Raw genomic sequence first — 26,656 nt, 5'->3', positions numbered from 1 at the left:
AAAGCTTACATACTAAAATTACTTCGCATTCAGATTTTAAAAAATAAACATCGATGTACCCATCACATGTATCACAATATTCTGCTTGAGAAACCCACACCAAGCCCATAACTTACCTCCATTTTTAGTTTTTCCCCAAATCTTTTTTCCTGGTGGTAAATGTTCCAAAGGATCTGAATAATAATTTTTTACAGCTATCTGTATCATGTATGTTGAAAACGGTTGTAAGTCTTCAATAAGAGCTATACTGTCCTGAAATTCCTGTAATTGAATTTTTAAAAATCAGTATCTTATTCTTGACATTTTATACAAATTGGTAGAAATTATTTAATCAAAGAGAGAACAAAGTTAAAGGCTCAAAAAAGTTAATTTATTTTAAATTCTGGATTATTAATGGTAATACCACTGTGCAGTCTACCCAGACTCGAGTTGTTCAATATTTCCAAGAATAAATACCAAATGATTGGTAGCCCTCAGTAGGTTTTGTGGCATAAATCATTTCACAGGGGAAGTTAAATTCCTAGAAGAGGACACTATTTCACTAATATTGTATTAGAAATTCAGCAAGATGATAGAAAACATGTGATACATATGTGAATACAATAAAATATTTTTATATTATCTAATCATTCTTAGAAATAAAGTTTAAGAGAGTAAAAAGACTTTTCTTAGACCAGTGGTTCTCAACTTTGTTTATACTTCGCTATCATCTGGGAAGTTTTAAGAAACTACTATGCCTGAGTTCTATTGCCAGAGATTCTGACTGAGTTATCTGGGGTGAAGCCTAGACGCAGAGTGTTTTTTTGTAAAGCTTCGATGTGCCGCCAAGGTTGAGAACCACTGTCTTAGACCACTGTTAATCTATGGGAAGTCAATAAGACATTAAATTTAATCACAGACATGTCCAATGCTGCAAGTCCAATCTTGACCAGCCAAATGATCTAACCTATCTGAAATTACTCATTTTAGAAATGTGTAAAAAGGGTTAATCAGACAAAATTAAGGAAGTAGTGAAAAATCACATATACTTTATGGGAAAGCATATAGTGTTTAACGTTCATCAGTCAGTCAATTTCACCTTTTGAATAGGCTAAATAAAGCCAAGCACAAAGCAAAATATTGGATATATGTGATTCCATCACTAAGACAACTGAAATACTAATGAATATATTTCATCATTCAATGATTGAATGATAGTGCCAATTCATTCAAGAAATATCTAGTGAATGCCTAGACAGTGCCAATGACTGTGCTAGGTGCTAGGCATACAATAATGACTAAAAACAGTATCTGTATAGCAGTATATCTCTCTGCAAATAGGAAACAAAAGAAAAATATAATGTACGATTTTCACATTAGATAAATGCTATGGAGAAGAGGTATAAGGCAATGTTCTTTCCGTCCAACTCATTTCTTACTCCTCAATCTTCAGTCTGCTCCATAGGCCACAAAAATAAGTCTCTATCATTCTCTCTGAGGATAATTAGATAATCAGGGAGGGGAATAAACCCAATTCTTTCTGGACACTCAGAAAACTGTTACCATGGCAATCCATCAATGGACAAGAGTTGATATACTTCCTTGAAGCTTAACTTACTCCCAGTCAAGAAAACTAGAACACAATATGTTTTGATGACTCATTAGCTGTAAAAAAGTTGCATACTAGTCCACTTCAGAACATACAGGAAACACTTTACTATGGCTCATAAATTTATATCAAAAAAGAACGTCTTGTGAAAAGACAAAGACCACTAGTTCCAATCTTACCAGAATTCTATATTTCAAGTCAGAGCTGTTTTTCCTGTCATTAACTTCTGCATAAAAAACCAGGTATGTTGGAGTAGGGCTGGTGATGCCATGCCATGTGAGGTTTGTCTTGGCCAGAGGTAATCTGATTGTGAGGCTAGTGTTAGTGGCATTAAGTATAGTTGGTTCCACAGTGTCTGAAGCTAGAGACAGAAACACTTTATCTAAAATAAGAAGAAACCAAAAGATTAAATATCTATACATAAATACATGAGAGGAAAAGCAGATTTTTTAACAAGAATAATATCAAAGGTTAGAAACAAATTTGTAGAGCACACATAACTTTTGCTTGAAAAGATAAATATGAAAATGATTTGAAATAACGTTCTCTTTGAAGAAACAAAACTGGCTGCATCTTGATGCTGTGTGTAGTATGTGTAGTATGTACTGCTACAGCCTACCCAATGTCCTCCTCCTTTTCTTCAAGTTCATATATATCTGATATTGTTCAGGGCAGCATGCTGGGAGGAAAAACTGTTTCTGAAGTTTGAGTGCAGCCCAGACAATCATGTGACATGGTCTGGTTAGTCAGATCTGCTTACCACTGTCACACACGTCTGTCCTTCACCCTCCCCCAACACAGGAGGCAGACACTATGCAACAGGGGCAGCAGCCATCTTGTGAGAATTGAATAAAAGACCCACTAAGGAAGTTTGGGGAAAGATCAAGTCCAGGTGCTTGATGGCACTGTGGAGCTCCCTAGCCACCACTTACAACCAAACACATTGCACGCCGCACAACTCCAGGGAGCCCCAGTCATGGAGACTACAGTGGGAATGGTCTGTTCTAGGCCAGTGCAGTAGCACAATCATACTGCAGGCTTAAGCCTCAAAAAAATCACCAATCTGTCACTTGCACCTGAACACAATTTCTTGACCTATTCAGTCTAAGTCTTGATGTAAAACATCACCCAAAAATGCAGCATAATTACATAATATGCAAATAACTCCAAACACGATTTTAATATGAAATCTAACAATCTTACACCAGTTAGCCAACTCTTTAACTCATTGTGCGTGGTACTGTGCTATCTGGCTCCTGCCTGCATATCCAATCTCTGCTATGCAAAGCCATCCTTCACTCTAACCACAGTACACTATCTACACACTGCAGGACTTCTACCCCTCCAACCCTTCACATAGGTAGTCTCTTCAGGTTGGAATGATCTTCCCCATCTACCTAACCTTACTTAAGGCTCAGTTCATCCATCATTTTTCCTGGGAAACCCCTTCTGCCTTCCTATTCCAGGTAAAGGACAGCTCCTCTCTGCCCTCACTCCACCTCACACGTTCTTCTACCAGGGCACTAGCCACATGTGATTTTGGTTTTGGTTTTCTTTTGCTGCTTTCTTTCTTCATGTAGCACTAGAATGTAAGCATCTTTGGCTGAGACTGGGCTTGATTCATCTTTGTTCCCCCAGAGCCCCAGGAGGGTGCCTGACATATATTAGGTATTTAGTAAGTGTTGTCAATCCTTACGGATTCATACTAGCCACATATAAAATACATTCTTAGCATTCAACAAGTAAGAAAATTAGGGAGTAAATATCTAAGTGGCAAATAACTTGATGAAGCCAGCTCCTACACTTACTAACTTTTTGGTCTTGGGAAGGTTACTCCAGCTCTTCTGTAAACAGAGACAATGACCTGCTTTACAGATAATTATATATTACTCTATCCCTAGCACATGGTGAGCACATTAAATAAATGTTAGCTATTATTATCATTGCTGAGACTAAAATGAAAAATTAGAGAAAATAATGCTGGTCTGGTCTGGGAATTCCAAACATGAATTCCAAAATGCAGGGAAAAAAATGTTTAAAATTAGAAGTACATCTAAAATCTCCAACAACAGAGAATACTCAAGGACACTGTGAACCTAAGTTTGAGGACATTTGGAAAGTATGGGGGTTTGGAGATGGATAACCTTACTAAAGTTACAAGATGAACTACTCTGCAGTTCAATCAATATTTATCCAATAATATTCAGTTTGTACTGATTTCAGATCTGAACAGAGAATGGGATACACATGTGAGCAATCAGAGCCATTATCTAATTCAAAGGTCATTGGGAATTTTGTCATTATTTTATTTGACCAATATAATATGATATGTTGAAGTGTCAGAAACATTATTCAGGACAGAAAGACAGGTTTTCCCCTTACTTTTTTTAATCCCATACATTTTGAAGATAATTGAATGCCTTCAGAAAAAAAAGGACCAAGGTAACCTGTAATTGCTTAAAATTTCCAGCAGATGGAGGTAAAGTACTCTTCATAATGTACCTAGAAACTAGCGACATAAAATTGACTCCATTTTTTAAAGAAAATAATGAGTATGAATCATATTCTTAATGAGTTCCAGGTTTTTTTTTTTTTAAAAAAAAAGCTCATGCTACTCTTAGGACTTCATTTTGGAGCGTGTTCGTGTGTGGGGCTGGGAGGAGGTTACGTGTGTGTGTCGTTCAACTTCAGATACTGCATGGACTTTTTTTTTTTTTTTTGGTAAGACTTTATTTTTTAGTGCAATTTTAGATTCACAGCAAAATTGAGGGGAGCGTACCAAGATTTCACAGATGCTCCTTTTCTCGACACATGCATAACTTTTACCCCTATCAAAGAGGTACATTTGTTACAATCAGTGAGCCTAAAATGACATCATTATCACCCAAAGTCCATAGTTTACTTTAGAGTTCAATGTTGTATTGTACATTTTATGGGTTTGGACAAATGTGTAATGACCTGTATCCACCATTATAGTATCACATAGAATAGTTCCACTGCATTCAAAGTCCTCTGTGCTCTATTCACCACTTATTCCCCCAGCCTTCGGGCAACTACTGATCTTATTACTGTCTACATAGTTTTTACTTTTCCAGAATGTCATATAGTTGATATCAGCCTTCCCCAACCTTGTTCTTCTCCTTCAATACTGTGCTACCTATTCTAGGTCTTTGGCCTCTCCATATAAACTTTAGAATCAGATGTTAATATCTACAAAATCACTTTAGCTGGAATTTTCATTGGGATTTTATTGAATCTATAGATAAGTTGAGAAGAAATGACATCTTGACAATATTGAGTCTTCCTATCTATGAACATGGAATATCTTTACACTTATTTAGTACTTTGACTTCTTTCATCAGAGTTTTGTAGTTTCTCTCATATAGATTTTTGTGCATATGCTGTTAGATTTATACCTAAGTATTTCATTTTCTGTGGGTGTTAATCTAAATGATACTGTGTGTTTAATTTCAAATTCCACTTGTCCATTGCTGGCATATAGGAAAGTGATTGACTTTTGTATATTAACCTCATGTCCTGCAAACTTGCTATAATCATTTATGAGTACCAGGAGTCTTTTCGTCAATTCTTTCAGATTTTCTACATACATGATCGTGTCATCTGTGAACAAAGACCGCGTTATTTCTTCATTCCCAGTCAGTATGCTTTGTATACCTTTTCTTGTATCGTTGCATGCTGTGACTTCCACTGCAATGTTGAAAAGAAATTGGGAGAGGGAACATCCTTACCTTGTTTCTGATTTAGTGGGAAAGCCTCTAATTTCTCACTATTAAGTAATGATGTTAACAAAGTTTTTATAGGTGTTCTTTCTCAAGGAAGTTACCCCTATTCTTAGTTTGCTGAAGTTTTTTCCATCATTAATTGATGTTGAATTTTGTCAAAAGCATTTTCTGCATCTATCAATGTGATCACTTGATTTTTCCTCTTTGGTCTGTTGATGTAGTAGACTATATTAATTGATTTTCAAATGTTGGCTCAAACTTGCATAGCTGAGATAAATCCCACTTGACTGTAATATAAAATTATTTTAATATATTGCTCAATTTGATTTGTTAATATTTTGTTCAGGACTTTTGCAATTCTTGCAATATTCAAGCGAGATACTGGTCTAAAATTTTCTTTTCCTGTAATATATTTGTCTAGTTTTGGTTTTAGGGTAATTCTGGCCTAGAATAAATGCCTAATTGGAAGTAGTCCCTCTGGTTCCATTTTCTGAAAGACATTGTAGAGATGGTACAATTTTCTCATAAGTGTTTGGTAGAATGCACCATTGAATCCATCTGGCCCAGGTGCTTTCTATTTCAGAAGGCTATTAATTATGGATTCCATTTATTTAATAGATGTGGACATATTCAGATTGTCTATTTCTTCTTCTGTGAGTTTTGGCATACTGTGTCTGTAAAAGAATTGGTCCATTTCATCCAGGTTATTAAATTTGTGAGCATAGAGTTGTTAATAGTATTCCTTGATTATCCTTTTAATCTCCATGGGTTTTATAGAGATGTCCCCATCTTCATTTCTACTAGTAGCAATTTGCATCCACTCTCTTTTTTTCTTAGCCTCTAAGGCTAGAGGCTTATCAATTTTATTTATCTTTTCAAAGAACCAGCTTTTGGTTTCATTGATTTTTCTCTGTTGGTTTCCTGTTTTCAATTTCATTGATTTCTACTATACTTCTTTTTATTTTTTTCTTTTGTTTTAATTTTGTTTCTTCTTATTATTTTGGATTTAATTTACTCTTTCTAGTTTCCTAATTTTACCTTAAATAATTTTAGATCATTTTTTTCTAATACATGCAGTCAGTGCTATAAACTTCCGTCTAAGAACTGGTTTTACTGATTCCCATAAGTTTTGATGTTTTGTTTTCATTTTTAGTTCAAAATATTTTTGAGATTTCTTCTTTTACCCATTTGTTATTTAGAAATACGTTGTTTAATCTCCAAGTGTTCTGAGATTTTCCAACTATCTTTCAGTTACTGATTTCTAGTTAAATGGCATTGTAGTCTGAGGACAGATATTGTATGATTTCTATTCTCTTACATTTGTTAAAGTGTATTTTATGGTCTGTCTTGTTGAATGTTCCATGTGAGCTTGAGAAGAATGTTTATTCTGCTGTTGTTGGATAAATTGTTATTAGTAGATAGATGTCCATTATAGCAAATTAATTGATGGTGTTATTGAGTTCATCAGTATATCCTTAGTGATTGTTTTTGGCTGGATTTGCCCACTTCTGATAGACAGACATTGCAAAGTCTTCAATGGTAATAGTGGCTTCATCTGTTTATTGCAGTTCTATCAGTTGTTGCCTCATGTATTTTGATGCTCTGTTTTTAGGGACATATGCATTAAGGATTATTATGTCTTCTTGGAGAACTGATCCCTTTATCATTATATAATGTCCCTCTTTATCACTTATAACTTTCCTCGCTCTGAAGTCTGCTCTGTCTGAAATTGTTTCTTCTTTCACTTGATTAGCAATAGCATGATATATTATCTCCATCCCTTTATTTTTGATCTATATGACGTGTCTTTACCCTTAAAGTGGGTTTCTTATAGACAATGTATAGTTGAGTCTTACTTGTTGATCCACTCAAACAACCTCTGTATTTTAGTTGGTGTATTTAGACCATTGATGTTCAAAGTGACTACTGATATAGTTGAATTAGTATCTACCATATTTGCTATTATTTTTCATTTGTTGCCCTTGTTCTTTGTTCCTACTTTTGTCTTCCACTTTTTTCTGACTTTGGTGGTTTTAACTGAGCATTCTAAATGATTCTATTTTCTCTCCTTTCTTGGGAATCAGTTATACTTTTTTAAAACACTTTTTAGTGATTTGCCCTTGAATTTGCAATGTATATTTACAACTAATTCAAGTCCACCTTCAAACAACACTATACCACTTCACAGGTGTGCAGTACCTTATAATAACAAAATAATACCAAGTCCTCTTTTCTATCCCTTGTGTCACTGCTGTGATTCATTTTGCTTAATATAAATATACACATATATATGCACACATACATGCATAAGTGGATATAATTGAATATATTATTGCTATTATTATTTTCAACAAACTATTATCCATTTAGTCAATTAAGAAAAAGAAAAACTTTTACTTTATCTTCACTTATTTGTTCTCTAATGCTCTTCCTTTCTTTCTGTAGATCTGAATTTCTGACCTGTATCATTTTTCTTCTTTCTAAAGAACTTCTTTTAACATTTCTTCCAAAGCAGGTCTACTGATAACAAATTCTCTCAATTTTTGTCTGAGAATGTCCTTATTGCTCCTTCTCTTTTGAAGGATAATTTCACAGGGTATGGAATTCTAGGTTAGTGTTTTTTTCTCTCAACATTTTAAATATCTTACTTTTCTCTCTTCTTGCTTATATAGTTTCTGAGGAGAAGTTGGATATAATTCTTATCTTTGTTCCTCTATAGCTAAAGTACTTTTTCCTCTGGCTTCTTTCAGAATTTTTTTTCTTTATCTTTGGTTTTCTGCAGTTTGAATATGACAGGCCTAGTGTAGATTTTGGCATTTATCCTTCTTGGTATTGTTTGAGCTTCCCATGTCTGTAGTTTGGTATCTGACATTAATTTGGGGAAATTATCAGTCATTATTGTTTCAAATATTTATTTCAAATATTTCTTCTGTTCATTTCTCTCTCTCATCTTTTTCTAGTATTCATATTATACCTATCTTATATCTTTTGTAGTTTCCTCACAGTTCTTGAATATTCTGTTCTGGATTTTTTTTTTTATTTTTTATTTTTTGCTTTACAGTTCTGCAGGTTTCTACTGAGATATTTTCAAGCTCAGAGATTCCTTCCTCAGCCACATCCAGCCTACTTTTAAGCCCATCAAGCATTCTTCATGTGTTACAATGTTTTTATCTCTAACTTTTCTTTTTGTTCCTCAAATATCCAGGTCTTTGCTCACATTGACCATCTGTCCTTGTATACTGTCTACTTTATTCATTAGAGCCCCTAGCATATTAATCATCGTTATTTTAACTTCTCAGTCTGACAATTCTAACATCCCTGCCATATTGAAATCTGGTTGTGATAGTTCCTCTATCTCTTCAATCTGTGTTTTATGCCTTTTAATTTTTTCTTGATAGCTGAATATGCTGTACTGGGTGAAAGCAAGTGCTGTAAGTGGGCCTTTAGGAATGTGGTGGTAAGGTGTAGTGGGAGGGGAGGCATTTTACAGTCTTAGATTAGATCTCAGTCTTCAAGTGGGTTTTTGCTTTGCTTTTCGAATGTGAACTTCACAGGTTCTTTTCATTCTCCCACCCCGCTTAGGTGGGACACGATGGCTGGAATGGGTTGGGGTTGGGCGCTTCTCTTTGCCCGGTCAATTAAGCTCTGATAAAACCCAAGCAGGTCCAACTGTGGTTAGTGTATCTTGGACGCAGACCTTAAGAAGAACAGAATGCTCCGGTGCCTTTCCAAATTTTTCCTTTTCCCTTCCCTCCGTGGGAAGCACAAGGAGATTTTCTAAGAAAAAAACCAGTTAAAGCTCCTGGAGGTAAAACTTATAAAAGTGTGAAGCCCCCCTATGACTGGATCCCCTTCAAGTTTCTAACTCTCAGAGTTACCCAACTGAGCCTCAAGCAATTCATCAGTTACTGTTTAGATTTTTCTACCGCTAACACTGCTTTCTAAAAAGGTTTTAGCTCATGAGTTTTTGCTCTGGTAAATTATAATTCTCTGTATTTACCAATCTGTCTTTCCAACTGGGGACAGCAGTTTGCTCTGTGACCTCACTTCTCTTGTGGATCCAAGAAGAGCTATTAAGTTTTCAGTTCGCTCAGCCTTTTACTTGTTTTTGGGTGGAGTGGCAATTTGTAAGCTCCTGGGCCAGAAACCAGATGCCACATGAACCTTTAACATTTCTCAAATTTCTCAAAGTGAAAAATAAATTATTTTACAAAAATACAAAGTAGGCTTTATTTATAAATTTTAACATTTTTCAATTTACATGTTTTATAACTGAAAACATTTAAACAAAGGGAGTTTATGTCATTCACATCTGTCTCTCTCCAGAGGACAGTTATATTTAAGTTAGAATGATATTTGCACCTTAGTGGCAAACAAAGCCTTGACAAAATGCCAATGAGGCCATGCAATACTGTTTTTGTTTTGTTTGTATGTTTTTTAGATTTCAACAATGCTTTATGATGACTGTCAGTAGAAAATATATAGTCGGTTCTGCTATAACATGATACATGCCTTTCTAGGAATCACTGCGGTATACAAATCACACAATAAAACTCACAGTTTATAGGAAAAGTAGGATGAGGGGCATAACACTAAAAACAGTAACACTTTTTTTAAAAAGATAAAAACTTAATAAAAATGGTAGCACAGTCTTACGTTAAATAGTACTACATATTATAATAGTATATATTAATACTTAATGATTTGATACATAATACTGCATACTGCATAATAGCACAAGTATAACCCGTTACCTTGAAAACATGGTTGTATGCAATACTTTTTGACACCACTGGGAGGCCTAAAATATCAGCAAAGGAGAAATAAGAGAAAGAAGAGAAATTATGGGACTGAGAAGAGAAAGAGGACAGGCAGAGAGAACAACAGGACGCAGTTTTCCCATGACTAAAGTTGCCCACCACACCCTGAGCTGTGTTTACACATAGAGGTAATTTGTGATCCAGGGCAAACAGCAATCACAGTGCACACTAAAGACTGGCAGAGTTTGGAGCAAGGATGAGAGCACAACAAAAGGGCTAAAGGGACAGCTTTGGAGAAGGAGACATAATGAGAGTTTTTGGACCCTAAATTGGGAGAACAAGCTGATTACGAATGTGACTTTATTACCTGGAAAAGGCTGCATAACTGAACTGTAAGCCAAGATATGCCTACTCCTTAGGGCCTTCACCTGGGAGACGATGGCCCCATTTCCTTTCTTTGCTTGATAAATCCATGTGCTGTCCTTTGCTGTGATGATCCAATATATAAAATCTCCATCCACAGTTAAGCTAGCAAGGGATTTTCCTGCTGTTAAAAACGTAAGGAATGTAAAGAACAAAATAAATATCTTACATTTTTTACTCTAAATAATATATGAAATTATTTTCCTATATATAATTACTAACTTTTGAATCTATTATTTCAATATGAAAAAAAAATCTTCATTTTATGTCATTTGGCTAAGGGTTTTAGAGGTGTTCTCTCATTTTAGCACCATATACAAATCAATCAGGTAACTACTATTATTACCAACATCATTTTGTGGAAAGGCAAACTGAAATTTAAAGGAGTTAAATAATCTGCTCAAGGCCATCAAAGGGCAGACCCAGGATTTAAAACCCACCTATGTGACTCAAAATCAAATAATGCCAACCTGAGGGAAGTATTAAATGATAGGCAGAGGGCTCAGTGCCTTTCTCAATATTTTTATCAATGGTTTGGAATGAATGCATAGTAAACACATTTATCATCTTTGCAGATAATATGTGATTATCACCATCACTAGCAGGTTCAGTTACAGCCTTGAAATTCAAAAATATCACAACAGAATCAGGAAATTGATTCAAATTTGATAGGAACAAATGTAAAATCCTAAATTTAAGTTTCCTATCAATTCTGTAAATGAACAAATGAAAGGGATCTGGCTTAATAATAATGAATGTGGAAAAGACTATGGTCTTTCAATGGCAGGTATACTAAAGATCTGATTCCACTTTTGGCTACAGCAAAAAGAAGACCTTCATAGTTAGAGTCTCCCTTCACTGATAAGAACACATTGAGAGTGAAGTGTCTTTATGGGGGCAATATTTAAGAGAATATTAACTAGCTGAAATGAAATCACGGGAGGGTGACTAGGGCAAAGATTTAGATGCCACATTGCCTGGGGAGCAATTGCAGATACTTGAATTTTTCCTCCAAAGAAAATGCTTGCTTCTAGCATGGTGGCTCATGCCTGTAATCCCAGCATTTTGGGAAGTCAAGGCAGGCAGATGGCTTGAGCCCAGGAGTTCAAGACTAGATTGGGCAGCATAGCAAGACACTATCTCTACAAAAAAATATTAAAATTAGCGAGGCATGGTAGTGTGCACCTGTAGTCCCAGCTACTTGGAAGGCTGAGGCAAGATGATCACCTGAGCCTGGGAGATGGAGGCTGCAGTGAGCCATGATTGCACTACTGCACTCCAGCCAGGGCAACAAAGTGAGATCCTGTCTCAAAAAAAAAAAATGCTTACAATGAGCTACAACAGTTATCTCTACATAGTTGAATGGCTATCATGTGGAAAGTGATTACATTATTCTTTGTAAATTTAGAGGTAAGAACTAAGACTAATGAATGGGAGAAATGAAGAGAAGACTGGCTAAATATAGAAAAAATCCAATGTTCAGAATTGTCCAAAAGCTTAAACAGACTTCCTTATAAAGTAGCAGGGTTTTTTGAAGAAACAGTTGTTTAAGCATGACTCTTTTTAAAGGAAAAATTTCTTACAACATCGTAACATCCAAATGATCTCTAAAATATTTCTAATTTTCTAATTTTAGGATTTTAATTACAAGTTTATGAAAAACTGACCATTTTTATACATATATAATGGTCTACTAGATAATTCTTCTGTCTTGTGTATCAAATGTTAAAGAAAAAATTATTCTGACACTTGTTAAAATGGTAAGAAAGACTTTGGTCAAGACAAGAGCAATAGTGCACTAGGAAAGACAAATATTGCAACGTAACAGACAGTTGGGGTTTTTATAGCCAAAAAACTGAGTGAGGAAGTCATTGGGTGGAGAAATACTAAGAGATGGCATCCAGGATAGGGCAATCCTTGTTAAATTAGCCTAATGGGATTCTTGCTAAAGGCAGGCCAAGAGCCTAAACAGGATTCTTACTCAAGTCAGACCAATGTCCATCAAGGGTGGGCAATGAAGAATTTGATCGGGTATCAGTGAAAGGGGGTTCTCTCTAAACTGACTTTGTAGGATTCTTGCTAAAACTGAACTCAGCAAGGATGGACACATGAAGACTAAGGTTGAGGCATAGTCAATAAGAGAACTCAGAGGAGCATAACTACATTTTGATCAAGGAAAGGGCTTTTGTCACAGGTTTAACAGAAACAAGTAACATACCTAAGGAGGAATCATTCAAAACATTACCTCTATCATTAAATCTATTTAATGATAGGAATTGTTTCTAACAGGCCTTGTTTCTAAAAGGCCTCTAAACATAGGAATTGTTTCTAAAAGGTCTTGGTTTACATGCCAACAAAACCTATGTACAATTATAACACATACACACATATTTGCAATTTCAAAACTTTACTGTATAACCCAGCAATGACCAATAGAACTTTCAGTGATGATGCAAATGTTTTACACCTATGTTGTCCAACACAGTGGCCATTAGCTATTTGTGGCTTTTGAGCACTTGAAATTTAGCTAGTGTGACTGAGAGATTACATGTTTAATTTTATTTAATTTTATTTTTTTGAGACAGAGTTTTACTCTGTCACCCAGGCTGGAGTGCGGTGGCACCATCTTGGCTCACTGCAACCTCCACCTCCTGAGCTCAAGCGAGTCTTCCTGCCTCAGCCTCCTGAGTAGCTGGGACTACAGGCATGCACCACTATGCCCAGCTAATTTTTGTATTTTTAGTAGAAACAAGGTTTCACCATGTTGGCCAGGCTGGTCTCGAATTCCTGACCTCAAGTGATCTACCCACCTCGGCCTTCCAAAGTGCTGGGATTACAGGCATGAGCCACTGCACCTGGCCTTAATTTCAATTAATTTAAAGTTAAATAACCACATGTGGCTAGTGATTACCACACTGGGCAATGAAGAGTAATTTTAAGAGTATATGGGGTATTTAGAGTATATATTTTTTTCTGTTGAACTACTCCTAATTAGGAGACTTCCAAATTGTACTCGACTTTCGAATATTTATTCTACAAGCATTTGAATTTCAACAGATAGACCCAAGTATTGACCAATTCATGTTGAAAGTGGAACCTATGGAATCATCAAAGTGGAAATAATTTAGGATAGCGGGAAGATCATGCATGTTGTAGTTAGACCCAGTTTCAACTTCTACTAACTGTGGCCCTTGGGAAAAGTTACCTTACTTTTCTCAGCCTCAGTTTCCTCATCTGTAAAATGAGGATATTAGTACCTACTTCACTGAGGCATTATGAAGATTAACTAAAATAATGCATTTAGTACATGCTAAGAACATACAGTTAAAATCATTAAATTGTAGCTCTATTATTAATTACAATTTTTTAAAACACAGATTTAGAAAATTATGTGAATGACTACATACAATTTTCCTGGAAACAACTTGATTTGAATTCTATAAGAACACTTGGCATGGTACAGAACAAATATCATGTGTGTATTCTTTTGAGTATATGGGGAATGCAAGCTCTTTTTAAATGCAATTGAAGGAGCTGCTCTTATTAACAAATATATCTGTGCACATATATCAGCATCTTACCAAGCATAGCAGGTACTGTGATAACTCTCCAACAATGACAACCTTCCAGATCCATTGCCCAGATCTCTTGTGCTTTGGCAAAGTATATCAATGGTTTCTCTAGGTTAGAGGTATCAATAGCCATTGATCCAGTTAACTCAAATTCAGTCACATTGCAAGAACATTGATTCCTTTTGTTTTGTTGGTTTGTAGCTTTGGGTTGCAGAATTCGATGCAAGGTGTGATTGATAATACTGTAGTAGAACATCTGGTAGCCAAAACTGGAAACTTCTGTCCAATATAAGCGACTATAGAGGAAAAAAAAGTCCCCCCAACTTAATGAGTAAAATACATCATTTCAAACATTGGTTTCTAATGCAGAGCAACCATTCCTAATGACTGTGAGGGACAAATGGAGCCTTTGGAGACAGCATGGTCAAGTTTTCAATAACCTTTTTCTGAGATGGAAGAATTCACAAGAAGTCTAACTTGTAGCATTTCCAATGATTTCTCAATAGATGTGTTTACAACTAAAGTCTGGGAACAGAATGACCTTAGGTGCTATATTAAAAGGCCCACTTAATAACTGAAATATAAAATGTATTTGCATAATTTTCATCAATGTCCATCTCTATTCCGCTCCTCTCATGTTTGTTTCTGCTTCTTAATACTAGCTAATGATCTAGTTTCAAAATAGCCTATCCCCATGCTTATTGCACAAACAGAAATGCATCTTTCCAGCCTAGGAAATTGCTACTTAGGTGCTAAAAGGCGACTTTAAAGCTCATCTTGTGAGGATATGAGTTAAACTAAGATGGATGAGCACAGAATAACTTTTGCTGTGCAAGACATGCTGCCCATCTGTTCCTGCTCATCTCTTGCCACCGTCTCAATCCTCTTCTTGTCCTTGCCCACTGATGATGCTATTGCATTCACTAGTATAAAAATCTGCTATTGTTTCCTGTTAGGTAATTAGCCTAACTGTGTTAGTCAAATTGTCGGTATGCATTAAGTTTACATATTTGTGGTTGCGGCTCCTAATTTACAGGAAGAATTACTTACTATAATATAGTGGGCCAAGAGCCCTAAGCATCTTATTTTCCCATAATTGTCTTCTACGACTAAATCAAAGACATTCCATTAAATATGTCTCTATCTCTTTCATCACAATATAAAAAGATATTTGCATTTACATACCTTAAAAGAGGATATACAGAAAAAGAAATTATTGTTGAATTCCTATTGTGAATCTTCACCTCTCTGGGGTATTTCACCTTGTGTTCAAGATCAACATCAAATATTTGCATTCCATTTTGTGATTCTTTCAGTGCAAAGTAGAGATGCCTTGAAATCCAGTCAATTGTAATAACTGTGATATCAAAAACCAGTGAATCTCGGAAAAGCTTAACAACAGGTAGAGAACACAGCCAAGAAGAGAGTGGTTATTTTTTTATTTGAAGACTTTTCTATATTCACCCATATCATTTGTTTACTCCACTTCTCATTTGTAATCCCAAACCTCAGCAATCTGGATAGTATACCATTGTAACGTGGGTCCTCTTCTCACATTTTTCCTAAATGATTCTAACTATCATGGCTTTAACTGCAATCTACAAGCCAGTGCTACAAATTTATACCTTCAGACAAGATCTGTAACAAGTTACTGATTCAAATATTAAACTGCCAACTGAACATTTCCATATGAATTATCCCAGAAAACTGACTTCATCACCCACCCCAAAACCTCTTTTTCTCCTGCATTTTATATTTTTATGGATTTTCAACACCCACCCAAGGAGCTAATCCTGACAAATATGGTCCTCCTTGACTTCTTCTTCTCATTACTACCCACAGTAAATTAGTTCCTTTTTTTCCCCCCCTGGAGATGGAGTCTGGCTCTCTCACCCAGGCTGGAGTGCAGTAGCATGATCTTGGTTCACTGCAACCTTCACCTCCTGGGTTCAAATTATTCTCCTGCCTCAGCCTCATGAGTAGCTGAGACTATAGGCATGCACCACCATGTCCAGCTAATTTTTATATTTTTAGTAGAGACAGGGTTTCACCATGTTGGCCAGGCTGGTATCGAATTCCTGGCATCCAGTGATCCATCTGCCTTGGCCTCCCACAGTGTTGGGATTAGAGGCTTGAGTCACTGTGCCCAGCTTGAACTAGTCCCATTTTAAATGTCCAGTTTATCATCTCCTTTCTCACCTCATGCTCATCCCCTCACTCAGGCCCATAACATTTCCTACCTGGATTTCTGTGACAGCCTCCTAATTGTCTCAGACTTAACCCTCTCTAAGTCACTATTCACGCTGCTAACAGACAGGCCTTTCTAAAACACAACTTGACCATGTTAATGACCCACTAAATATCTTTACTGGCTTGCTGTTGGCTTCTAGAATGACACCTGCCTCCTTAGCACAGTAAAGGAGACCCATTATGCTCAGGCTCCCACCTCTCCAGATTTCCCAGCTTCCTTTCACTCCACTCTCATCCAAACACTCTATGTCTCTTTGTTTTCCTGTCTTTGTACCCCCTTGGCCTTCACCTGGCTCATCTTTGTTTCCAGGATGTTTTTCCATTCTACCACCACCAAGCCAACCTAGACTACTTGTTCATTCTCTGTGATTCCACCACATCCTGCTCTCAGCACAACAGTTATCTTAGTCTGTCTTCACTATCAGTTAACATTTGGTGAATGCCTACCGCATGCCAAGGCATTGTGCTAAGTGCATTACATGGATTATCTCATTTAATCTTCATGGGAACCCTATGATGAGATATTACTTAACCGTAGAGGTTAAATAACTTGCCAGTGGTTACAAATCTAGTAAGCAGTAGAGCCCAAATTGTATTCTAGGTGGCCAAATTTCAAAACTCACCTTCTTAATCACTAGGCAATACTGCCTTCCTAGTGTTAGACAAATATTAGACCGGGTTTAGTAAGAGCAAAGCCTATAAACTTTCACCTATATCCCAGGCTCTAACACAGCATCCTAAACCCAATAACTATTTGCTAACTGAGTGCTGAATGACATTTGCCCAAAATGTAGTCTGTATTCATGTGTGGCTAAATGATGATACAATATCTGTCTTTTTCATTCTAATCTTAATGACTAAACTGTTTTCCAGTCATTTTAACTACTGAGTAGTGTCATATGCAAATACTTCACTTCCTTTATTTCAAAAGAATTACATAGTGAAATACCTCAGAGCTAGAACGATTGTGCAAGTTCAGAAGAAAGAGTGAGTCCCCTTCAGCATAATATCCCAGCTCATTATCAGCTGTGTAGCAAATGGCACTGATAACTCCTTCTGCTGAAAACGTCCACACAACTTGATTTTGATCCATATCTAAAAAAACTATCTCGTTACCAAGAAGAGTTATGAGGTGAGGAAAGGGGTTGATTTCTGAAAGCAAAAAACATGTAGATAATATGCATGAGAAAACTAACTTTAGCGCAGTCTCTTGATTCAATATCAGGCAGTTTTGAAGTCCATGGGCTCCCTTTGGTTCCTCTAATATATCTGTCTGTGATAACCTTGTAGGCTCTCTACCTCTAGGTTTATTTAAACATATTTTGGTGATGTTTTGGGGTCAAAAACATGTCTTTGACCTAAACTTTAGCTCAGAGACAGTGTTCACATCCCTAAAGATACCAATGGGAAAACACACACACACACACACACACAAGCCTCTAAATTATTATTTGCACAGATTTTAGAAAACAAATACCTGATGTTATAGACTTTACAACGTCAGCAAATGATCCTGGCCCTTTAGATGTAAAGGCCCGAACCTAAGGAAAGGAAACAAAAACTGCATTCAATAGCGTTCTCAGTGGCAACAATTAAGTTCTGAGACTGGGAGATTACTAAATGTTTCATTTCACACTCCTGATACACAATATTAATAGTTTCAAATAGTTATTTACATTAATATACAGCAATGTAAATCACCAAGAGAAAAAATATTGCTCTATATTTATGTTGATAGATTTTTTTTATCTAGAAAACTGCAAGAATTGGAACAAATCTCTCTTGCTAAAAAATGAATTTCTAAAAATGGGAATTTAATGTACAGCATGGATGGTGATGAATGTCTAATTCAATCGTGATAATGACATCATGTATACATTTATCAAGTCATGTTGTACAGCTTGAATATATATATTTGTCAATTGAATGTTTTTAAACAAAATAAGGTCATCATTTTCAAAATTAAGTTACATAGAACATTTAACAGAAATAAAACTGTGCAAATTATGATAAACTTCCATTTTTCTTGAATTCAACAACTAGAAGCTTTAAAACACTAAATTTCCATACTTTTTAAAAAGTAACTTTTAATAATAATTCAACCTTATATTTGAAAATGATTGTGCATTTCAAACCAGTTTCACATACATTGTCTCTTTCGATCTTCACAACTACTAAGAGTAGAAACTGGACCAAGACACTAATAAAGGGAAGTAACTCATGCACAATGACATATGTAGAAACTGGCATCAGAACCAAGTCTTCTGAGGTCTGCATACATGGCCACTGGGCCATGCCACATTCTAACAATAAAGTTTATTTTTATTTTTTTAGATATTTTCTATTATGTAATAAATTATTTCAATTTCCAAACCTTGCATATGTACAACAGCCTGCAAAGAAAATTGACATCTATTATGGTGGACTCAAAATATAAAGCCCCAAGTGCTTTATCAATAAAACACTGTATTATTTTTATTATACTTTTAGTATTAAACACATTCTACTATATTTTATATATTACTACCTGTGTATGATTTATAATGGTGCACATATATATATAGTAGTGTTTACTTTTGTACAAAACTGTGTTAAATGAAACTCATATATATCCATGCATATCACTTTGTATAGTTTCAAGGTGACCAAACTTTGAAATTATATATCTATACACATATATATACTATATATTCCATATATATACTATATATTCTATATATACAGTGTATATTCTATACATAGACACACTTAGCCAGAATATTTATTTTACCAAAACACTCCTAATTTTTACCAAACAGGAATGTGTATTATCTTTAACTTTCATGTATAACTTATTTGATTAGTATATGTAGACTTAACAAATTACCAAAATAATTATTAAATTAGAATTTTATGAAAAGTAAAACAAATCCTTAGGCAACTCAAATCTCCAAAACACTCCCCAGGATGTTATTTTCCCCAAAAAGAAATAGTGGAAAGCATTACAGCACAGTGCTTTCCAGCCACACAGCTTTGGTAATTGACTGATACTCTCAAGGACTTAACTTTTTCTTTATAGTATGATGATCAAATGAGATAATGAATACAAAGTACCTACTGTGGTGCAAGGCCTATAGTGATTTTACTGAAAAATAATTGTTTATCAAAGTAACACATGTACCCCAAATGTATGTACAACTATAATATATATCAATAAAAATGTAAAACAAATCTGTAATATGTAACATAGAAAAATTAAAATCGTGATACAGCTTCAAAAGAAAAGCAAAAAGAAAAAGAATGACTTACTCTGAATTTGCAAAGTTCCCTGAATGTAAGAAAGTTCTGAAAATGTCCTTTACCCAAGCAATTCCCTCTTGCCTCTCTACTTTTGCTGCCCACTTGACCTCTTTAATCACAGTATACCTAAACTATTGACAGGGTGACAGAATTCTTAACATAGTCCTTTAAATCTGTTTGCACTCTCATATCTTCTGTTTTCTCTCTCATACCTGGAAGGCAACAAAGCATCTGGGACTCATGCCTTCAAGTTGAAAAGACATCACTGAGGGAGTGACACTGACAGCAATCCAGTCTTCAAATGTTTTGTTTGTAATACTTTGATTGGATATTTTGTAGAAAATTTCAAATTTTGTTAACACCCCATTTTCATGCTCAGGTTTGTTCCACCTAAATTCCACCACAACTTCATTCTTGTTACAGTATTTTCCACTTGGTAATATAAATATTCTGGGGTTCTCTGGTGCTGATGGAACTGAAAAGTAGAGGCATGGATAGAGCAGAAAAGAATAGAAGACGGACTTTTACCACTTACAATGAGATTGTAAACAACTTAACAATATTTCTCATTCCAGGCATTTGCAGTATATTTATTGCATTCTTAAAGATCTTCAGGAGAGAATATTCCATAGATTTCTTCAGAAACTCATCCTGATAATTTCAGCACATCTGACTGACAGGCAAGTCTTCCTTACGTTCAACTCAAATCCTTCCTACTACCATTTAAGCACACCTTTCTTGTCTGTGCCTTGTGGAGATGGAAGGTGTCTGGGTCTCCCTATAAAATGCAACATTCACTTTCATCCTGACAGAGTGATTTCAGTGAAGCCGAAAATGTCATCATAGGGATGTCTGGCAGTAAGTCCCACCAGCCTTCGGCCAGTTCAGGGTGTAAAACACAGCATAAATCAGAGACCTAGGCCCTGTCACCCTGAAGTCCCTAGGAAGCAGCAAGTTTTAGGGGAGGCTGATAGTACCCCAAGAGCAAGGTTTGGGAGTACTTATTTATTCTAGAGCCAAACCAAGCGGTTCAGTATCTCTCAGTCCTTTAATCAAGAGAAATGTCTCTGCCTGATTTCTAAGTCATTCTCTCTGGATGGCCCTCTCCTCTCTTAGGACTCCTCCGCAAGGTCCTCATTCCCTCCTTCATTCCAATCACATTGCTATCTAATGTTTAACACTCACACCATTATTCAATCTGCAGGCCTTCTTACATTAGGCTTCTCTTCTTACATGGGATACCTCTTCTTGCTCCATCTTTCAGGGTGCACTAAAGTTTCCGTTTCCCAAAGGCATCTTCCCTCTTAAGAATGCCTGAGGCAGCTTGATATAGGTGAAGGTTTCATAGGCTTGTCTACTCACTCTATGCCACTGCTGCTCAGGAATAACTCTCTAGTATCTACTATCATTTGCTGTGCATGTGTTTATCTCTCCCCTGTTTTATGAGCTCCATCAGAGAAAGCATCTCTTCTTATTCCTTGTTAAATCCTCCCAAGTCTAGTATAGAATGAGCACACAGTAAGTGGTTAATAAATATTGGTCAATTTGGATAATTTCCTGGTTATATTGTAAATTTCCTGAAGGCAAAGGCCAAATCTTATCATCCTTTCTTATTGCCTCCAATATCCAGCAGAGTGCTGTTGACTCTTGCTCCCACTGGCTCCCCGATGGATGCAGTCAAGTCCATTTCCACAGGACAATTCAACCAAGCTGATATCCCAAGGAAATCTCAAGTAGAACATTCCTGGATCCAATGTTAACTGCTCTGGAACCTGCCCAGGTCTCACTATGTTCCTGTTGTGTGATTCATAGATGAATACTGTTGAAATAATCTTAACAGTAAAAAAGGCAATGGGGAATGGATATCTATATTTATTAAGCTCTTACCACCTGCCAAATCCTGTATTAGCTTTACATAAATTGCTATCATTTACCAACATTTGTAAAAGTGACTGATTGGAGATTTGATTAAACTACTTAGTAACTATTTTATTTGGGCAGCCACTAGGCTTTCATTTTCTTTCTTGCATAATCAAGATAATAAGACTTTCCTACCCGTCTCAGAGCTATGTGAGGATCAAATGAAATGATGTTTCTGACAAATGATAGGCATGTAGTAAATATTTAATAAAGGAGTGATACATAAAAATGTGCTTTGTACACTTTAAGGTGATATACACATGTAATGATATGGCTAGTATCCTTTTTAAAATATCTTTTCCTCAAAACATTAAATTTAGATATCAGTTATTCACGTACAGAAGATTCTGAGTTCTCGTCTATGAGGATAGTCTGCCTTCCAAGAAAACTGTCTCGCCCTTAAATGCCCATTTTCCTTATACAAGATTTTGCAAATTACCTGAAATATGCATCTGCATCTTCTACATCACTACAATCAAATGAAATGTCTGTTAAGAAATCTTTGAACTATTCTTTTGGAATAAATTATGCATATTTATGTCAATGAAGCTATTCTAATCTCCAAAAAGTCATTGAAAGGATATTGAATCTAAAAACATCTATAAAACTGAAAGTTATTTTTAAATATCAACTACCCATTCCAGATCACGAAAAGTGAGATTCTGCTTTTTTAAAAAAAGAGATTTTAACCCCTGTACCTGTTTCAGGTGCTCGAAGGGACAGAGCTGTTTTGGGGCCCTTTCCCCAGTAGGTATAAGGAGTGACAGAAAGATTAAATAAGGCATGAGGTTCCAGTTCTTCCACAGTAAATACAGGTAAAGAGTGTCGTTCACTAGCCAAGAACTAAAATATAAACAGAAAACATTATTTTCTCAGGGAAAGAATTACAAAATCTTTCATTCCTTATTACCTAAAGTCTCCAAACTTTGGTTCACATGTAGAATCAAAATTTGCAATTTTGGAAGTGCTAATTTTGGCAAGTTCCATGTTGTGCCACACAGACCAGTTAAAGTGTGTCCAGCACAGCAGTCAGCACCAAGCAGTCAGAGACTGGCTGTAAACAAGTCTTTGAGGGAATACCCTTAATAATCAAATGCTATGGGAATGACAAAGAAGATGGGCTTGGCTAAGTCAAGATGGTACAGATCAGTGTGGGTAGGGCTGACACAGATGGTACGGTCTGTTTGGGAAATGAAAGTTACTAGAACCAACACCATACCTTAGAATGAGCACTAAATTCTACGTTGTAGAAAACTACACCCCAGTCTACCGCAGGGGGACCATTCCACAGGATTTGAAAACTTGAAGCATTTCCTTCAATCCTAAATGAAGACTCTTGAATAGAATCTGGAATAACCTTAGGGGTAAAGGAAAAGTTCCCTACAGGATGAAAGAAACAAAGAAATAGGAGAAAAAACTGGGGATTATTGATCAATATAGAAATCATAGAACATCAATAGCAATTACTAATAATTAGAACTGAAACAAAATTTTTCTTTTCTTTAACATATCGTGAAAAAAAAATCATCTTTTTCTGATTTTTTCAGGCGTAAATTTGGGTTAAGATTAAACTCACTGCAAGCAAATGAACTGAAATTGCTGAAGCCTTGTTCCTCTTAAAACCTAATTCTTAAGAAAAAAAAAATTCAGCCTAAGTATTTATTTAACCAAAGGTATAATGGAGTAGGGTAAGCAGGAGTGAAATACTGTACCTGGCAGAGGCTTAAGGGATGTCTGAATAATTGTGAACTGATTAAATTTGGCTGGTTCCAAAACAGAGACACTGGTTCTCTGACCTATTTCCTGAGTTGTGATAATCCTAAAGCCATTGATCCAGAACAGCCGACCACTATAGTACATCAGTGCATTCTGGGAAATTTCAGAAGTACTCCAGGCTGCAAACTCTGTGATGGTGGTATCCCCAGTGCTGCTGAAACATAACGCCAATTAGTGTGTGCTTCTGGAGTGGTGGAAGGGCTAGTCCATGCAAGTACTCATGAGACTATGTATTTGTGAGTATCTGTGCATATTCACGTACATTAAAAGAAAGAAAATACTTTCTAACAATTACTGTCTTTTTTTGTTTCATATTAAGTTGGGTTTTTATTTTACATTTTTTAAAAGTAGTAGACCTAAATTTTCTGGGGCTTTTCTTGTTTCTTTGAGATGGAGTCTCACTCTGTTGCCCAGGCTGGAGTGCAGTGGCATGATCACAGCTCACTGCAACCTCTGCCTTCCAGCTTCAAGATATTCTCCTGCCTCACCTTCCCAAGTAGTAGCTGGGATTACATGCACACATCACTATGCCTGGCTAATTTTTTTGTATTTTTAGTTGAGACAGGGTTTCACACATTGGCCAGGCTGGTCTCGAACTCCTGACCTCAAGTCATCCATCCGCCTCCCAAAGTGCTGGGATCACAGGCATGAGCACTGTGCTCCTCTCTGGGGGCTTTTCTTATTAATGTGATATTACAATATCAAGAGTGTTTAGATAGGTTGCAGGTTTTTAAAAAATACTTGTGATTTTGGTAATACTCTACAACAAAGGCACAACCTGGATTCTCATTACTTCATTAGTTCAGAGATTGCATCTTTGGTTTATTCTATGTGCTCCTACAACACTTGCATTAGCATAAGAAAGACGTGAGGCAAGGTTCTTGCAGGACTTGGAAATAAGGTATACATCCAGAAATGAGACCCATAAAAACCAATGCCTGAAGTATAAATTTGCCATCTGTAGATGTGAAGCAGAAGGGCTTTGGGACCAACCAATGCAATCAATTAGCCTAGAGATGTGAAGTTAGCCTACGGATGTGAAGCAGAAGGACTTTGAAACCAGCCGATGCAATAAATCATGATGGAGACAGCAAGTTAGGATTCAGGTACATGTTACTTTAAAAAGGAATGCCTATTGCATTGAGGGATTTGAAAAAAAGACACACCCAAAGCGCAAGAATCTCCAAGCATTTATCCGGAATTGACAATGTGGTAGCCATGAGGACTCCAGTCCCTAGGCATACAGAATAACTCTGTTATGAGCAGAATTTATCACTGCTCTGACACTGCCCTGTGTGGGCAGCCTTCTAGGGTATCCAACAACGCTCACTCAGATTCCTTGTTCTTAAAGCAACCACCTCACATCTAACCCAGTTCACATGATGCGAAGAAGTCATGGCCTGCATGCCTACATGACTATTCTCATTTCTGAATGAGACTAGGCCCCACTGTGAATTAATGAATTTGCAACGTAGGGGATTCTTCAGAAACAGACAGAACTGCATGGAACTCCAGCTCAACCAATTATTAAATGTTTGACTTCAGGCAAATAATTTAACCTCTCATTGAACCATCTATTAAATGTGGGTATAACACTAATAAGTCTGTATCTGGGTGAAGCTGATCTCATTTCATCATGGTTTTCTCAAGAAATAAAAAGATGGATTTTAAAAAATCAATTCCATGACCCCACAACCCCAAAATGAACAGCCAGGCATAACAAGATGAGCAGAGAAAATCAATCCAGAAGGCATGATCTGTTGAATTGTTTCTCCCCACTGAACCATGCCTTCCTCCTACTCTTGGTTAGTCATCTGATTTGCCTACCATTTATTATTCTAGCATGCTGGGTCCTTCACTTTATACTATTCACAACTGTCTGTTATTTCAAAGTGCTTATCAGTTTCAATAGTTTGATCAAAACGCTCCTTTTCAGACTAGGAAATTCAAGTAAAAAAACTGTTACTTAAATTGTGTTTAGAGGTTTTTTTCCCTCAATGGAAGGAAATTTTGCAATTATTTTTACTTGAAAAATCTGCTTGTTTCTAAAATTATAACACTTGTTTAGTACTCAAAAACAGAACTATCTCAGTTATCCTCAGTATTTTGGAGTGATTGATTGATTTTTTTTTTCAGTGATTTCTGTAAATCATTTTAAAGCATTCACTTTTCTCTCTTTAGAAAAATATAAATAAAAGTTTTGTTTTGAGAATTTCACAGTGCCTCAAATAGGTTGTATTTGTATCAACTAAAGGGACTAGATGTACATAGGAGAGGGAAGAGTAGTTTGAAGGGCAATTCAATTACAGTTCTTAAGTTCAGAATATGATGAGCGACAGCAATCAGTTTATCTCATCTCTACTACAGACTAGAGATGTACTGCTCAGTACAGCAGCAACTAGCTACATGTGACTACTGAGCCCTTGAAATGTGGTATGACCAAGGAACCAAAACTTAATGTTATTTAATTTTAATTAATTTGTGCTAAATTTTAAAACTAATATTTGATTCCTATATTATGGATCATGTATAATATATTAAAATATTTTTGAGTATTTTAGAACGAGTATGTAAATCAACTATTTTGCCTGTAAATTTTATGAAATCTAAATACAGATCAAAGATTTTCTATGAAAACTCAGTTTGCAAATTAAGATATGCTATAAACATAAAATACAAACAGGACATCCAAGAATTAATGTGAAAAAAGAATATAAAGTAACTTTATAAGTTTTATTCAGATTGCATATTGAAGTGACATTTTGATATGTTATCAAAATATTAAAATGTACTATTAAAGTTACGTTTACTTGTTTTTACTTTTTTTTAAATGAGTCAAGTAGAATATTTATAATTACATATGTGACTTGCATTATATTTGTATTGGACAAAGCTGATCCAAACTAAAGGGAAGGAATTTTGATTATATATTAGAAAATACTTTCTCTTTATAAGATGACTCTGGAATCCCAATCTCTATATGTAAAACTTCTTTTTTTCCTGACAGGATTAAAAGGCAAGACTTACTTGGAGGGCAAAAGTGCCTGCCCTTTGTGTTATTTCACTGGGAGCTGCTATACTCCACTATGCATACATACAAGAAAACATTACTAACTTTGAGATGAGGAAATACATTTTTTAAGAAGGAATTTCCTTCCTCTACTTTACATTGCATCTGTGGTTGCTTGAGGAGCTAAACTCAAAGAAACCAGCATATACAGACACAGAGAATGCAGAGAATGGACTATGATCCTTCAGGACACTGTTGCTTTGAACATTGTCTATATCTCACTTTAGACAGCTTGTTTTGGCAATCAGATTGTCAGTACCTTAAGCTCCTAAGGA

At 35.9% G+C, this 26,656-nt stretch overlaps 1 protein-coding gene across 1 annotated transcript in view; it reads right to left on the bottom strand.

The window, feature by feature from the left end:
- ROS1 (ROS proto-oncogene 1, receptor tyrosine kinase) overlaps positions 1 to 26,656 on the bottom strand; it is a 142,127-nt gene that overhangs the window by 55,286 nt on the left and 60,185 nt on the right. The window contains exons 18-28 of the mRNA XM_023218993.2: positions 23,248 to 23,462; positions 22,755 to 22,915; positions 22,234 to 22,378; positions 19,828 to 20,090; positions 17,814 to 17,877; positions 17,286 to 17,488; positions 15,272 to 15,477; positions 14,096 to 14,382; positions 10,459 to 10,638; positions 1,768 to 1,970; positions 117 to 261 (exon numbers count right to left, since the gene is read on the bottom strand). Of these exons, the coding sequence (XP_023074761.2) occupies positions 117 to 261; positions 1,768 to 1,970; positions 10,459 to 10,638; positions 14,096 to 14,382; positions 15,272 to 15,477; positions 17,286 to 17,488; positions 17,814 to 17,877; positions 19,828 to 20,090; positions 22,234 to 22,378; positions 22,755 to 22,915; positions 23,248 to 23,462 (2,072 nt within the window). The remainder of the gene's footprint in view (positions 1 to 116; positions 262 to 1,767; positions 1,971 to 10,458; positions 10,639 to 14,095; positions 14,383 to 15,271; positions 15,478 to 17,285; positions 17,489 to 17,813; positions 17,878 to 19,827; positions 20,091 to 22,233; positions 22,379 to 22,754; positions 22,916 to 23,247; positions 23,463 to 26,656) is intronic.

The sequence above is a fragment of the Piliocolobus tephrosceles genome, chromosome 5, assembly GCF_002776525.5.
Source record: "Piliocolobus tephrosceles isolate RC106 chromosome 5, ASM277652v3, whole genome shotgun sequence".
NCBI classification, from domain to species: Eukaryota; Metazoa; Chordata; class Mammalia; order Primates; family Cercopithecidae; genus Piliocolobus; species Piliocolobus tephrosceles.
This window is presented reverse-complemented; position numbering and strand designations above follow the sequence as displayed.